Below are 16,325 nucleotides of genomic sequence, written 5' to 3'. Positions count from 1 at the left end.
CCTGTGGTATAGCACAGGCAGCTCAGCTGGGTGCTCTGTGATGACCTAGCTGGGTGGGATGGGGAATGGGAGGGAGGTCCAAGAGTGAGGGGATATATGTATACATATAGCTGATTCACTTCCTTGTACAGCAGAAATTAACAAAACATTGTAAAGCAATTATACTCCAATTAAAAAAAAACAAAAAGAAAGAAACTTTGGTTACAAGTAATAAAACTAGCTTAAGCTAGTTTAAGCTAATGTTAGCTGAAAAGGGGGAATTATGTTAAGGATACAGAATTTCCTAGAATTCAAGGGCAGGAATATACAGGCAGGCCTCAGTAAAGACTTGTGGTAGTGACATTGCCTTCTTGGTTTCAGTCAAGGTTCTTATGAGATCTGATGATTCTTTCCCTGTTGTTTTGGTTTGTTTGGTTTTTTGTTTTTGTTTTATTTTATTTTGTTTTTGCTGTGCCATGCTGTCATTCCTTTAAAATAAATTAACCTGTTATCAGTAGTTTGAAGGATATCTATAAATTTGTCTATGTACAAACATGTACTCATAGGATCTTTGCTTCTGACATAAAAACAAGGCTCTTTCCTGCTAATTTAAAAATATATTACATGCCTTAGTCTGCAACTTCCTTTTTTGAAAACTAAAAAAATTTCACAATAAATATCTTTCCAAGGCAATTCAATACATATACCTCTTTCTTTATATTGTTTTCATGTGGATATTCCATAATTTACTTAATCATTTTCCTATTCGTGGACATTTAAGTGCTACTGATACATATCTCTATGTTGTGCTTTTATTTCTGTAGGATAGATTGTTAAAAGTAAGGTTTATGGAGGTATACTTAGAAAATGTGAAGGAAATTGCTTTTTTTTTTCAAGGAAAACATAAATTGCCAAAAGTGATTTAAGCAGTAGAAAACCCAAAGATCCCAGAAACCGTAGAAGAACTTACAAAGATTGTAAGTCTAAAATTTAAAGAGGTACCAGACCCATATGGTGTGTTGGTGCAGTCTGTGTAATTTTAAAGAGCAGGCAAGTCTCATGTTCAGTGAACTGTTCAAGAGCAGATTAAATGATGGAAGGTACCCCAGTTCATTTTACAAATTCTTCATAATACCAATACCAAAACTTAATGAGAACACTAGAAAAGAAAATAAGAATAAATACAATTTTGTCAGATCAAAGCCAGTACTTTATTAAAGAATTATATGCTTAACTACTGCAAAAACAGTTCAACATTATACTTGCTATTTATTTCTTTATATAGTGTATAGAAAAAAAAAGTCAAATTTAGATTGATGTTACAATTTTTATTCTTTCTTTTAACAATGTACCAAGATCAGGAATCGTATTATTAGTTGAATACTATTTGTTTTCTGTATAAAATACATACAACTTTTTATTTGTTTAACAGCAGTGCATACATAACTGCTATTCTGGTGGTGCCAACTCTCTTTTTACTTACTTTTTAAATAACCTCATGGCTTTCAAATTAATTGTTAAATTAAAAAATTTCTCTTCATAGCATGAATTTATGAGGTATAGTGACATCTAATAGCATAGTTCTTCATTCTCTGAGTATTATGTTTGCCATTAGCTTTGTAGCTGTTACAGTGTAATTGGGTACCTGTGTGTTGATAAGGGGAGGACAGCGTTGAATAATACCTATTTTGTTTTAATTTCTTGTCCACCTTTAGTGTCAACATTCTTCAATTTTGTACTGGTGTCAAGTTTACTATTTTGAGTTTGTTCAGGAAAAGCTTAGTTGGTTTACCACAAAGTCAGTTGCTTTGTTTGAGAATTACAAAAGTTTCATGGATTCATGCCACTTTTTTTGATAAAGCTTCATAATAGTGTGGTCTAGGGACAAAGAGATTGTCATTCTTGTTACATCCAAATGTAAGCTATTTGCTTGTGCTATGATAAGGAAGTATGCCAGTGTGGAGGTCATAGTAATCCAAGGATAACATTTTAAGAAACACTGACCTAAGGATAACCAGTAATCACTATAAACATTTTTTGTGTGTATGTTCTTGACTTCTTACTGAGAGTTTGTAGGGGACCATGTGTCTGTTTATCCATCTATTTTCTACCCATCTAATAGTTGAACAAATTAAATCCTAACATGTCTACTGTTTGAGTTCTGTTTTTTTCACTTAATGTGTCTTGGATCTCTTCTTGTTAATAAATGTGGGTTTACAATGTTGCTTTTAAAATTGAAGAATATTCCATTGAATAGAAATACCGTATTTATCGCTGGGCTTTTAGTTATTTTTAATTTTGTGATTTTGTAAACAGTGCTTCTGTGAACATCTGATTATTACCTTTAGGATAGATTTCTAGGAGTGAATTGGAAGTTAATGTACTTTCTCCCCCAGCATATATGTAGATGTAGATATGTTTATATTTATATTACTTTATAAAAATTATTATAATATTTATAATAAATACATATATTTTACAAACTGTTTTTTATGAAAGTTCTGTCAGCTTACATTCCCATCATTAGTATGTTGTAGTGCCTTTATTTCTAGAAAATGAAATTTTATAGGAAATCCATGCACAATGTTTATCGAACGAAAAATAAAATGATTTTTAGCATGGTAAAAAACAAAAAAGAAAATGAAATTTTAAAAAGAAAGCATGCAAAACAAGCCCAAATTTTTATTGTTGGATTCAACAGACATAAACTTAACACTGTGAAAGTGCTGTTACAGTTTCTAAATGCTTACTCAGTTTCTGTACAAATCTTGTCATGGACTGGTGACAAATGGTTCATGGATCATCAGCAAACCACATTTTTAGTAGCCCTGTTTTAGCCTAGGAGCCAATTGGGGCATGGCATGGGGTTTGTGTCTCATATGTATATGGTCATTTAATCCTCTTCTTTTTGGTGTGGTACCCACTTTCTCAGCTGTGTCTGGTATCCTGTATTTCAAAGATTCTGTTTTACTTTCTGCAGAGAATAACCTCCAGACTTCTGCTGTGGTTGGGGAACAGCAGTAACCTAGCTTGATGGAGTGGGGAAGAGAATCTTAGCATCTAACCAAAACTCAAGCAGCTTTCTCCAAAATTCTCTCTTTTTTATCTTCCTCCTCCTTTCTTCTTCCCATTTCAGAGTGACTTGGTGCTGCCAGTTCCTAAGTCTTTTGAAGATTCAGAGTATAAAATGGGTTAGTTCTTAGTTTGCACTGTCTGCCTGGGATTGTTTTCTTGAGTCTGCAAGGTCATTTACTACTTATCTCCTTTCCAGTATCTAGAATTTTGTTGCTATTGTCACCTCTTCTGTTTCCCATCGTTAATTTTTCTGTAAGGGCTTCTTATATATTTGTCATTTTGCAGATGTTCCTATTCTCCAGTCTTTTCTGCTTTCTTAACTGTGTTTACAAAATATTTACATTTATTTCTCTTTTGTAGATGTTATTATTGACAGATATTTCTTTTATATCACATTATTTTTTTTAGTTCTTTTTTTTTTCTGACTGAAATTTGGTTTTTGCTGAAGTATTAAAAATTTTCCTAGAAACAGTGCATATGTAGTATATTCTCTGAATCTTTGCATATCTAAAATTGTGTTTTTCCCTCCCATATGAGAGTTTTCCTCGGTATAGAATTAATTCTTGGGTTAATTATTTTCCCTCAGAACTCTATAAATGTTATTTCATTGTCTTCTAGTGTTTCGAATTGTGAGTAAAATGTCTGATTAATATTGATGTCTGATTAAAGTTGGTGCTGTGAATATCTTTTCAGGTAATTCCCATTCCACTCTTTTTTGGTAAAATTTCATTTTTATTTTTTAATTCAAACATTTTACTAGGATAAGTTTAGATAATGAGTTTTATATTTTCCCACTAATAATCTTGCCTGGCATTTTGGGGAGCCTTTGATTTTGAAAATTCAAGGCTTTAAAACAAAAAAAGCAACAACTCCATGTAATTTTTTTCTCCTGTTTTCAAAACCATTATTTCTCCCCCATCTACTTTGTTCTCCCTTTCATGGCAGTATGTGTTTTTTTTGTTTTTTGTTTTTTTTTTGCTGTGTGGGGGCCTCTCACTGTTGTGGCCTAGCCCGTTGCGGAGCACAGGCTCCGGACGCTCAGGCTCAGTGGCCATGGCTCACAAGCCCAGCCGCTCCGCGGCACGTGGGATCTTCCCGGATCGGGGCACGAACCCGTGTCCCCTGCATCGGCAGGCGGACTCTCAACCACTGCGCCACCAGGGAAGCCCGGCAGTATGTTTTATTTTTGTTTTTTGTTTTTCTCAGTATACTAGCTCAGGTCTTAGTGACATTGCCAATCACTACTTGATTTTTTTTTTTTAAGCTTTCTCCGTTTTCCTCCAGTAACTTTCATTGTAGTTATTCGTTTTCACTGCTGGTTGAGAGAATGGGTGAGAGGTTTCTCTGAGTGTTCAGATTATTTTCCCTTTTTTGAGCTGCTGCATCCAGTGATGTTTCTGCCTGCTTATCTTTTTTGATGGCATTGGGAGTTGAGATGTATTGTTGGAGAATAAACCAAGATTTTCGTAGTTGGTTAGATGAAGTGGAGAAAGTTAATGTAATTTTCTTCTGACAGCTTAGAGTTAGTAATTTACTTACATTGAGAAAAGGCAGCACTCTTAAACAGAACAAGATGGCCATGGATTTAGGAAGATGTATCTTTGTTCAGAAATGATGTCTTCTTTACATCTCTCCTGACAGCTGGTGCTAGCAACCCCCAACTGTGTCTGGTCTCTGGACCCAGCTCAAAGCCCTGGATTCATTCTCTTCCCATACCTCAGCCTGAGCCTTCTGTCACCCCAAAGGGCTTCACACAAGCTTCCTCTCAAGCCCTCACTTCTCTCACAAGGTATGTTTAGGAGAGGGAGTGGGTGGACTTGTTACTTTTTTACTTAGGGCGTAATAGATAGATACTCATTGAATATTGGTTGAATGAACGTCTCCTAGTGTGCTTCCTCTTTAAAAGTGGTGCTTTAAAAGTGCTGCTTGATCAGCATTTGTTTTCACTCTTCTCTCTCTGGACCTTTTCTTTCCAAACACCTTGTGGCATAGCTGTGGAATGTGTTTTAGTTTCTTGCCATTTTGTAGGATTTGTTTTAATTATATTTTTTGGTTTGTGTTTCAGTTGGGAGAGGGAGAAAATCAAATGGCTTGAGTTGCTATCTTGATGCAGCAAACTCTGGGTTACTTTAAAGGGCCAGTCATACTTTAAACAAATAGTATTATTTTAAGGCTTGATGAGATGTTGTTCAAGTCTTATGAGATAATAATACATATATGTAAGGCAGTAATTTAAGTAGGAGATTTAAAATCAGTAATCCTTGTTGGTGGGGTGTAGAGATTGGTCTGTAGTGAAAATAGCATTAGCTAATAGGTTGGAAGATTAAAATTGTAATAAAATTTCTTTCCTTTTTTTTTTTTTAATGGAACACATTTTTTCCCCCCCATAGATGGCAGCCGTAGTATAATTTGCTACCAGGTGTCATCTTTGATTGCTTCCACATAAAACAGGTTGAAAAAAATAAAACACATTCTCCAAACTTAAAATTTGAGGGCAAATAAACCCCAAAATACCTAAAATGCACAAACTCTCTTAAAGCTTCATTATATATGCCATACATTAAATATAAAAAATAATGACATTCAACATCAGTTAATTAGCAGTTATCAGACTTAAGTAAAAGCTAAGTGGATTTCTTAATGAGGTGGTCTCTTTTTTCAGCATTGTTTTTTTTTTTTTTTTTGCGGTACACGGGCCTCTCAGTGTTGTGGCCTCTCCGGTTGTGGAGCACAGGCTCCGGACGTGCAGGCTCAGCGGCCATGGCTTACGGGCCCTGCCGCTTTGCGGCATGTGCGATCTTCCAGGACCGGGGCACGAACCCGTGTCCCCTGCATCGGCAGGCGGACTCTCAACCACTGCGCCACCAGGGAAGCCCTTCAGCATTGTTTTGTATGTGAGGAAGGGGCATGTACACTAATGGGTGAACTCTGTGGCGTCTGTTTTGGCTGCCATGCATCCTACTTAACTATTTTCTATTTTTTTGTATTAGAAGCTTAAGGTTGCTGGATGATCAACTCTGAATAAGCAGTATATTAACTTATTTGTCCTGCCTCTTCCTTTAGATTGCGAGCTGCAGTTAAGGGTAGGGACCATGTTTTTGCATCTCTCCATAGCACTCATCAAAATGCAACACATTCATAGTAGGTATTTTTTTAGTAAGTATTAGTTGATGAAGTTATTTAAATCACACTGGTTGTCAAACTTTGGGATATGTGTTTTCTTCTAAGAAAAATTTTAAATTATATAGGTATTTTGAAATGAAGTTGATGATATTTAGAAATATTATCAAAATATGTAATTTTTTAGCATTATACATTTTTGGAAACATAATATTACTATAAGAAGCAATTTGCCTTTTGTAATGAAACCTATGATACAGACTTCTCTTGATTATATATAGAAATACAAAAGCTTGGGTATGGATAGTCTGGAGTGACCACAGTATGGTATCCAAATGTGGAAGAATCATTACTTAATGTGCTTTAAAAGTTTCACATATTTGAGCCCCACCCTCAGATTCTGGTATGGTGTAAACTCCATAGATGACCATGATGCTTGTCACTCACTGTTGAGAATGTGTTACTCTGTAGAGAATCTTCTCAGTTGGTGTGAAGTATCCACCAGGTATCATTGAACTTTTTCCAGCCATTTATTATTATTCTTACTTTTGAAGAAAAAGTCTTTACATTTAGCTTTAAATAATATAGTAAAAAATTTAATATTTTTTTTACTGTATTAGGCATGGTATGTAAAAAAATTTTTTGTCAGTAAACTCATACCCTTCTAATGAATTTATTTTCAAGTCAGCATATATATATTTGAAAAATATTGAAGGTGTTTTTTAGACCCAACCAAAAGTTTTAAGTTTGAGAAATATTCAAAGGGCCTCTTAGTAGTAATGTAAAGTAATTTAACTTTTAATTTTATTCTCTCAGAAGGGATTTTTAAAACAGTGAAGTTCCTAGTTACTTAGATTAATTGAAGTTTAGAGGTGAGACCTTTGGATAGACATGGATGAAGCTTAATGTGATTTATACTTTATTTTTTTAGCTTACCTAATTATATCTATTACTCATATACATATTTAAGACCATGAAAGTAAGAAAATGTAGTACTGCTTGATATATTTGCTACTGAACCTTCAGTAGTCAGATTCCATTCTCAGCAATATATTGTCACATCCTTTTTTTTTTTTTTTTTTGGCCCTGCTGTGTGGCATGTAGGATCCTAGTTCCCCAACTAGGGATCAGACCCGCACCCCCTGCAGTGGAAGCATGGAGTCTTAACCACTGGACAGCCAGGGAAGTCCCTGTCACATCTTTTTAACTCTACTGTTTTCTGTTCCTCTGCACCTTGAATCATAATGTCTCATACATGGTGATCACATACAGTAATGGTGGTAGCTACAGTTTATATAGTACTTTACAGAATTCTGTTACTTATGTGTCCTCATTTAATCTTTACAACAACCCTGTGAAAGGGGTAGGGGAAATACTAATTTTTTTTTTTCATTTTATAGATGAAGAAACTAAAACACAGAGATTGAAACTTGTCTAGAGTAACACAAACCAGTAAGTGTTTGAATTAATGGAGGCAGCTAGTAATGGGTACATTCTAATCTGCCAAGGGCTTGCCTTGCTGCCACCTGACTTAGTTCTAGGGACAAAAAAAGCCAAAATGGTAGGGAATCAGAAGTAGTAGCTAGACTTAGGAGTACCCCAGGGAAATGTGTTACTCCTTTTAATTTCTTCTTTTTTTTACCAGTTATTAATGCTAACTTGAGACAGCAGGCAATGTCTTTTTGTTATTGTTGTTTAGGTGAATGAAACTTTTATTTTAAACGTAAATTATCCCTGAGGCACTAGGGAAGTAGAAAATCTGCAGAGAAGTCTGTTGAAATTTTCACAAGGTAATAGCTATAGGGTCAACTAAGTAATTGAGAAAGTTAATGGTATATATGTACAATTGGAACCATGTGTGTCAGTGGAACTTAAGTTTATAGGGCTCTCTTGTTGAGATTTTTAAAATCCTGTTTAAAAACTGTAGTATCAACTTTATATAAAATCTTAGAGCTTAAAGGTGCATATCCAATTGTGGTTTTCTTTAGATGAGGAAACTGAGGTGCAGAGAAGTCAAACCTTACCCAGTGTTACAGAGCAGAGCTGGAAGTAAAGCTTGTATTTCCTGAGATCCAGATTAGTGTCATTTCTACTTCAGACTATTACTTCTTGGTAAGCTGTTCTTAAAATACTAAATAGGTCTTTTCTGTCTTTTGTTTGATCAACATTCTTGCTTTGTGCCAAAATAAACTTAAAATATGAATTTTACTGATACTTCTGTGATGAAAATTTCAGTTCTTTGTTTGATTTTAGGTGAGTTAATGTGGGAAAAGTCCTGGTATTTTGAAGATGTCTCGGCACAGTATTGTTTCCTGTTCAAATTACAAGTAACTTCAAGAGTTTGCAGGAAAAAAAGAAATTGGGATATTTTTGGTTAAATCATGCCATCTGAACAGAAACATTTATTTTTTGATGAAAAACAGAATACTTTAAAAAGAGATTATGATGTGAAAAATGAGAGAGTTGATACTATCAGATCAGTACTTAAACCAAAAATTTCAGAAAGTAGTTTTCATTATGAACTAAAAAATGTGAAAATTGTTTTGCCGAAGATAAATATTCCAAATGAGGTCCTATTGAAACATGAAGTTGACAAATACAGAAAATTATTTCAGCATAAACCACAGACTGCAAGAAAATCTATCGGTATAAAGACTGTAAGCTGTGTAGAGGAGTGTATGTTACTCCATAAGTCTGAGAGAGTTGAAGAAGAAGGTATAAAAATGTCTGCAAAAATACTCAACTTCAACTGTTTGAAGTGCCGAGATAGTACTCGGTATAGCCCAAATGATTTGCAGAAACACTTCCAAATGTGGCACCGTGGTGAATTACCTTCATATCCTTGTGAAATGTGCAGTTTTTCAGCAAACGACTTCCAGGTATTCAAACAACATAGACGAACCCATAGAATTACTTTAGTAAAATGTGACATTTGTAACAATGAGAATTTATATACTTTATTAGACTTGACAAAGCATTTTTCATCCACACATTGTGTAAATGGTAATTTTCAATGTGAAAAGTGTGAATTCTCCACCCAGGATGTTGGCACATTTGTTCAGCACATACATAGACATAACGAAATCCTTTATAGATGTGGTAAATGCCATTATATATGTTTAACCAAAGGAGAGCTTCAGAAGCACCTTCATATTCATTCTGGTACGTTTCCCTTCACTTGTCAATATTGTAGCTATGGTGCTACCAGGAGAGAGCACCTTGTAAGACATGTTATAACTTTGCACAAAGAACATTTATATGCGAAAGAAAAACTGGAAAAAGACAAATATGAAAAAAGGATGGCAAAGACTTCAGCAGGACTTAAACTAATATTGAAAAGATATAAAATAGGTGCATCAAGGAAGACATTCTGGAAACGTAAGAAAATCAACAATGGAAGTGACAGAAGTATAGAAAGAAACACTCAAGTGCTTAAAAAAGTGAACAAAACACAGGCTAAATCTGAAGACCAGAGCCATCTTGTTCAGGAACATATAAATGAAGAAAAGGATGAAAGACTATACTGTGAGAATAATGATAAACCTGCTGAGTCAGAGTCAGAAAAGCCAACTCTTCTGTCCACTGGGCAATGTAACGGAGCTGAAGAGGGATCAAATTCTACTTCAGGTTTCTTGAAGACTGCTGTACAAGGACCTACAGTGTTAATGGTAAAAAATAATAGAATAACAATTCCTGCTAACTACAGTGCTAAGTTTATGGGCTTTAAGATGGTGGATGGAAAACAACATATTGTAATAAAACTGTTGCCTACCAGTAAACAGAATTTATATTCACCAGGCTCACAGTCAGGTGCTGTAAGGGACAATACTGCAATTTTGCAACCCCAGACTTTGGACACTACTGCATTTTTAACAGGAGTAACAACTGAGTTAAATGACACAGTTTACATGAAAGCAGCTACTCCATTTTCATCTTCATCTCCTATACTTTCAGGGAAGGTAACTTCAGAAAAAGAAATGGCTTTGCTATCTCAAACAAGTAATATGCTTCCAACAATGGATGATGGAAAAAGTGTTTCTCCTTTGCCAGTAACATCAGAATTGAGCACAGCATCGGTGAATTTGACCACAAAAGTAGAAACGAGAGAGAATGTTGACTTATGGGGAAGTCATATTACTCAGTGTCACCCTGAGGTATCAGGTAGTGCCATTAAAAGTCAAGATAAAGTCACCTGTACTACCAAACCAAACTCATACAACAGTGGAGATATGCATAACTATTGCATTAATTATGTCAACTCTGAGTTACCTGTTGACTCTTCCAACCAAGGATCATTACCTTTTCATAATTACTCAAAAGTGAATAATTCTAATAAACGTCATAGGTTTTCAGGGACAGCAGTGTGTGAAAACCCTCAAAGAGAATCTTCATCAAGCAAGACAGCAGTTCAACAGCCAATAAGTGAGTCAGTTTTATCACTAGTGAGGAAGGAGAGCTCAAACCCAGATAGCCTGTTAGCATCTATTAGTCATTTAAATACTAAAGATGGAACTTCAAAAGCACAAGCTGAAATTGAAGAACAGTGTGTTTTAGAAAAAGGACAAAACATTGATGGGCAGAACCTATACACTAATGAAAATCAGAATTTAGAGAGCATGACTGAAAAGCCTAAATGGGATGACGTTTCTAGTGTTGAATCACCTATGATGCCTAGAATTACATCTGTTTTCTCTCTCCAGAGCCAACAGGCGTCAGAACTTTTGCCACCTGAAATAAACCAGTTACTTCAAGATGTATTAAAAGCAAAACCTGATGTAAAACAAGACTCTAGTAACACTCCAGATAAAGACCTGCCGCTTCATTGTGACCAGTCATTTCAGAAACATGAGGGAGAAGACAAAATAGTTGAATCTTCAAAAGACTTGAAAGTACAAGGCTTCTTTCCAATTCCATCTGGTAATATGGGGATTAATGTGGCTACAAATTATCTGAATTTAAAATTTAGTGGAAAAGAAAAACAAATGTTGTCAATGTCACAAGATGTGAGAGATTCAGAGAAGACTCCTAGAATTTCTGGTTTTGGCACATTACTTAAGACTCAGTCAGATGCAATAATTACACAGCAGCTTGTAAAAGACAAACTACGAGCCACTACGCAAAATGTAGGTTCTTTGTATGTGCAGAGTCCACTTGTAAATTCAGAACCAAAAAAGGCTATCTTTGTTCAGACTCCAAAAGGCTTTTTTGTACCATTGCACGTTGCTAACAAGCCTACATTACATGTTTCAGGAAGACCACTTCCATTGGTTAATACACAAGGTGTCCCTGCCTCTCTCCTTTTAAACAAGAAACCTGGGATGATTTTAACATTTAATAATGGGAAACTTGAAGGTGTTTCTGCTGTCAAAACTGAGAATGCTCAAGCTTGTGGAACTACAAGTAAGGAGCCTTGCAGAACACCTTTTTTAAAAGTAGAACCAAACAGTAATTGTCTAACCCCTGCACTTTGTTCCAGCATTGGCAGCTGTTTGAGCATGAAAAGTAGCTCAGAAAATACTTTGTCATTAAAAGGCCCTTACATTATTAAAACGCCAGCAAGTTCTTCAGTGAAAGGTGTTCCTGCTCCTAATACAGTATCTGAGCATCAGGGCACTAAGTTGAATATCTCAGATTCAGTAAAACAGCAGAACAAGATTTTTCCAAAACCACCTCTTTACACTCTTTTGCCTGATGGCAAACAAGCTGTTTTTTTAAAGTGTGTGATGCCAAATAAGACTGAGCTGCTTAAGTCTAAATTAGTCCAGAATAGTACTTATTATAAAAATATACAGCCAAAGAAACCTGAAGGAACACCACAAAAAATATTGCTGAAAATTTTTAACCCTGTTTTAAATGTGACTGCTGCTAATAATCTGTCAGTAAGCAACTCTGCGTCCTCATTGCAGAAAGACAATATACCATCTAATCAGACTATAGGAGGAGAGCAGAAAGAGCCAGAATCTTCTAGAGATGCCTTACCCTTATTACTAGATGATATGATGCCAGCAAATGAAATTGTGATAACTTCTACTGCAACATGCCCAGAATCTTCCGAGGAACCAATAGGTATCACTGACCATTCAGAGGCCAGGGTATTACGGTGTAAAACAAATTGTAGAATTGAGAGAAACTTCAGTAAGAAAAAGACTTCGAAAAAGAAATGTTCAAGAATAAAAACTCATGAAAGAAGTAAAGATTCTGAAACTTCCTTTGTATCTAGAAACAGAAACTGTAAACGCAAGTGTAGGGATAGTTACCAAGAACCTCCAAGAAAAAAAGCATTACACAGAAAGTGTAAAGAAAAAGCAAAGCCTGAAGATGTCCATGAATCATTCGGATTCAGCAGACCTAGGCTTTCAAAAGATTCAGTCAGAACTTTGCGGCTTTTCCCCTTCAGTTCCAAACAGCTTGTGAAATGTCCTAGGAGAAACCAACCAGTTGTAGTTTTGAATCATCCTGATGCAGATGCCCCAGAAGTAGCAAATGTAATGAAAACTATTGCTAAATTTAATGGACGTGTACTTAAGGTTTCATTGTCAAAAAGAACTATCAGTGCGTTACTGAAACCAGTTTGTTATAACCCTTCTAAAACAACTTACGATGATTTTCCCAAGAGGCACAAAACATTTAAACCTGTTAGTTCTGTGAAAGAAAGATTTGTGCTAAAATTAACTCTCAAAAAGACAAGCAAAAACAATTACCAGATTGTGAAAACTACCTCTGAAAATGTTCTGAAGGCTAAATTTAACTGTTGGTTTTGTGGTAGAGTATTTGACAATCAGGATGCTTGGGCTGGTCATGGTCAGAGACATTTAATGGAAGCTACTCGTGATTGGAACATGTTAGAATAATTTACTGTAATTACCAAGGAAAAGAAAAGTAAAATCACCTTAGAAGAAAATAGTGGGTTGAATTACTAATGCAGACATTTTTTACTTCAATATAGTACCTGAAGTTAAACATTTAAAAGTTGACTATATTTCCATGGAAGAACAAAAGTTTTAGTGTGATATTTGAAAATGCTGTCAGTGCACATGTAAGTTTTGAAAGAAACTAATCAGCACAGATATACCTTGATTTAATTTTTTAAAATGTGTTCTCGGGAAGTTAGGGCTAAAAATTTTGATAAAACAGTTTTCCGAGTTTAGTGACTCTTAGTAGAGAGTAACAGGTGACAGCCCCATTCCCTCTCTTCTTCCACCAGCCTTATGATTCTGATAACTGTAGCTCCCCTGAAGAGGTTGAGAGTTCTTTCATTATGGAACTGAAGGAGTTTCTCATCATTTGTGAAGATACTCTAAGAGAACTTGGGTAAAGAACTTACTCTACATCTGCAAAATGTAGTTCTTTTGAAGGTAGTTAAGCTCCTTTGAGGGTACATTTAACTCACTACAGTTACACCTCATATGATGGTTGATAAGAGTTTTTGACAAGCAGATCTTTTTTCCTTGTAAGCTGTGTTACATGTCATTGATTGGAACACCCTTCCAAGGTGATTTTCTTTTTCTAAATGGCTCTCAAGCGTTGCAGTAGATGGGCAATCTCGAGAGAAGAATTAAACTCTTTGTCTAGTTTGAAGTTCATTTAAAGAACTTGAACATTTTTTTGAATTTGGTTATATTCCCCAGTGATTCCCTTCCACAGAACTATGTTTATTTGATTTAAATTGTTTGTCCCCTCATAAACCAAGTGGCCAATTTTTTTCTTGGTTGCCATCCCTTTAAAAAGAGTGAAACATAGAAGCACTTCCAAGGGAATGGCTTTTCTTGAAAATTAAAAATTATTCCTCAGAAACAATATTTTGAAGTAAGATTAGCAAAGCAAATCATAATTTTGTGTTTATTATTAGTGTCTGAACATGTCCACATTGGGACAAACCATTTTTGTTAGCAACTTCTCAGTATGACTGACAACCCAAAGCAGATTACTGATTGTTTGCAGTTGGAAATTGAAGAAGCATTAATAGTGGACTCAGTGACAGTGCATAACACTTCAGGACAGATTCCGAAGGGATATGCCCAACAGGTAGAGTTTTAAAATGAATATTTTCGTGACAACAGAATCATCAATTTAAACTTCCCACTTTGTAAGTTTGAATCAAATTTTGTTGGACCATTGGACAATGGAGTTCTTGTATTAAAAAATTACATACTATATAATTTTTGTTACATTGTTACTACTAGTGTTATGACATTTTCATTGATTGAAAACTTCAGGGCTCCTTTTCTGTATATAACAAAGAATTTAAAACCTGTACATATTTTTGTACCTTTCAGTTATGTAAATTTTGCACAGAAAGTTTTTGACATAAAAAGTTTATTTTCTTTCAATTTAGTTCTGTGCATGCACTAATAAAACTTGTCGTTTAATTTAAAAGGAATATGTAAGACTTTACCCATGTTATTTTTTTGGTTTTCATTTCAGATGTACAATTTCTTTTTTTTGATAAATTCAGTTTTCAGGGATTGAACACTATTGTTAGCAAGTGCCTAAAAGATGTGAAACAGTTTACATACGTCAACTGTAACATTAGGTCCCAAATGGGCCCACTCCCCCAATAATTTTATTTTAAAGAAAGCCATACATAGATGCTTCAAGCTATCTTGCTATGCACATTATACATGTACTGTTTTTGTGCAGTTTGTCTACTTTCTTAGAAGTGAAGTATTTTTTGTATAAAACCTGTTACAATTGTGTTTCTTAAATTGAGCCTAAGAACGGAATTGATTGGAAATATACGGTATATATTAATAATGTATATGGTGTTTAAAGAATGGTAAGCATTGTTAAAATCTGTAACGAATGTCTTCTTCAATTAAATTTATCTTAAGTTTGTGTTTACATAATTTTTTTTTACTATGATGAAGTCAAATGGGAATTTTATTCTAGTGGGAAATACTTAGTTTTCAAAGCTCTTTTTTTTTTTTTAAATGCTAGTGAATGCAAAATGAAGTTTGGGATTTTATTCCCCAGAAATTATAGGTGAAATTTTGAGATTTTGTTTGAGAAGGGTAACATATATTATAATTTAACTATGCTGGTAAGAAAAGCCACAGAGAGGCTTATGTTCTTCAGTACCCTAATGGCAGTAAAACTGAAATGTTGCTCTGTTATGGTTAGATCTATTATGATGCATCACCTTCTGTGAATAGAGGAGAGAGAAGGAACTGTCTTGCCAATGTTTGCAGCACTATAAAAATACATTTCAGAATAGCCATACCAGTAAAAAAAAAAAATCTAATGTCAAGATACATACTTTTTGCCTTAAGGTTTTAAAAGCTATTTTAAAAAGCTTCATGCCCCAGATACTCTAGTTGATACCTTTTATGAGTTTTTTTGTTTTGTTTTGTTTTTTAAACTAGGTTATTCTGAAGGAGGAAAGCCTGCTTGGAGCCTCTTTATTGCCAGAGCAGAAAGTCTGAAAATAAAACCCTCTATCCTTTCTTTCCTTCTGGCTGAAAGTTAGCTAAAGATGGCTTTCCAAAATATGATATTCATTAGTTTGAAGTTCTTATTACAACTGGAAGAGTTAGTGTTATTTTTGCAATCCAACTTCTGGGTCAGGAGATTTTCATTTTTTCCTATTTGTTCTTCTGCATTGAAATGGGCCTCACTATTTGTCATTCACTTAAAATAATAGTTCAACTTTTACAGTTTGAAATATAATTTCAATACTAAGCATTCAGCACAGATTGAATTCTAATAGTTTTTTATAAAAATTTTTGTTTTCATTAAGGAGTCAGGTATTTCAGTAAAGGGTCAGACAAATAACTTAGGCTTTGTAGGCCATTAGTCTCTGTTGTTAACTACTTTGTCATAATGCAGAAGCAGCCATAGATGACACATGAATGAATTTGCCTGTATTTTAATAAAACTTTGTTTAAAAAAAACCTGTCAGTGGGCCAAATTTGGCCCATCAAATGGTTTACCAACCCTTGCTTTCTCTCAAAGATCGGTTTTTAGATTGAGATTTTTATTCAAAACAGAAGTTTGATATCGTTTTTTTTTGTGATATACACCAGCTATATAAAAGTTACAAGTATAAAAACTAAAATGTATGTATATACAGTTAACCAAGGTAGATGTATTTGTTTGAAAGTGAAGTGAATGTAAAGGTAATGAAAATAATTAGTGGGTGAAGTAGATAGGTC

The 16,325-nt window shown here is 34.6% G+C and overlaps 1 protein-coding gene across 44 annotated transcripts in view; it reads left to right on the top strand.

The window, feature by feature from the left end:
* ZNF518A (zinc finger protein 518A) overlaps nucleotides 1-16,325 on the top strand; it is a 92,359-nt gene that overhangs the window by 39,288 nt on the left and 36,746 nt on the right. For 17 of the 44 annotated variants that reach the window (XM_073794143.1, XM_019939704.3, XM_033842483.2 and 14 more), the window contains 4 exons: nucleotides 4,696-4,843; nucleotides 7,575-7,626; nucleotides 8,163-8,286; nucleotides 8,428-15,009. The exons of 4 other annotated variants lie outside the window; for them this stretch is intronic. In XM_073794143.1, the coding sequence (XP_073650244.1) occupies nucleotides 8,556-13,025 (4,470 nt within the window). In that variant the 5' untranslated portion in view covers nucleotides 4,696-4,843; nucleotides 7,575-7,626; nucleotides 8,163-8,286; nucleotides 8,428-8,555 and the 3' untranslated portion in view covers nucleotides 13,026-15,009. Of the gene's footprint in view, nucleotides 1-4,695; nucleotides 4,844-6,117; nucleotides 6,196-7,574; nucleotides 7,627-8,162; nucleotides 8,287-8,409; nucleotides 15,010-16,325 lie in introns of those variants that run through there. 23 more of the 44 variants (XR_002177210.3, XR_012326966.1, XR_002177217.3 and 20 more) reach the window with 10 other exon arrangements.

The sequence above is a fragment of the Tursiops truncatus genome, chromosome 16 (assembly GCF_011762595.2).
Source record: "Tursiops truncatus isolate mTurTru1 chromosome 16, mTurTru1.mat.Y, whole genome shotgun sequence".
Classification (NCBI taxonomy): domain Eukaryota; kingdom Metazoa; phylum Chordata; class Mammalia; order Artiodactyla; family Delphinidae; genus Tursiops; species Tursiops truncatus.
This window is presented reverse-complemented; position numbering and strand designations above follow the sequence as displayed.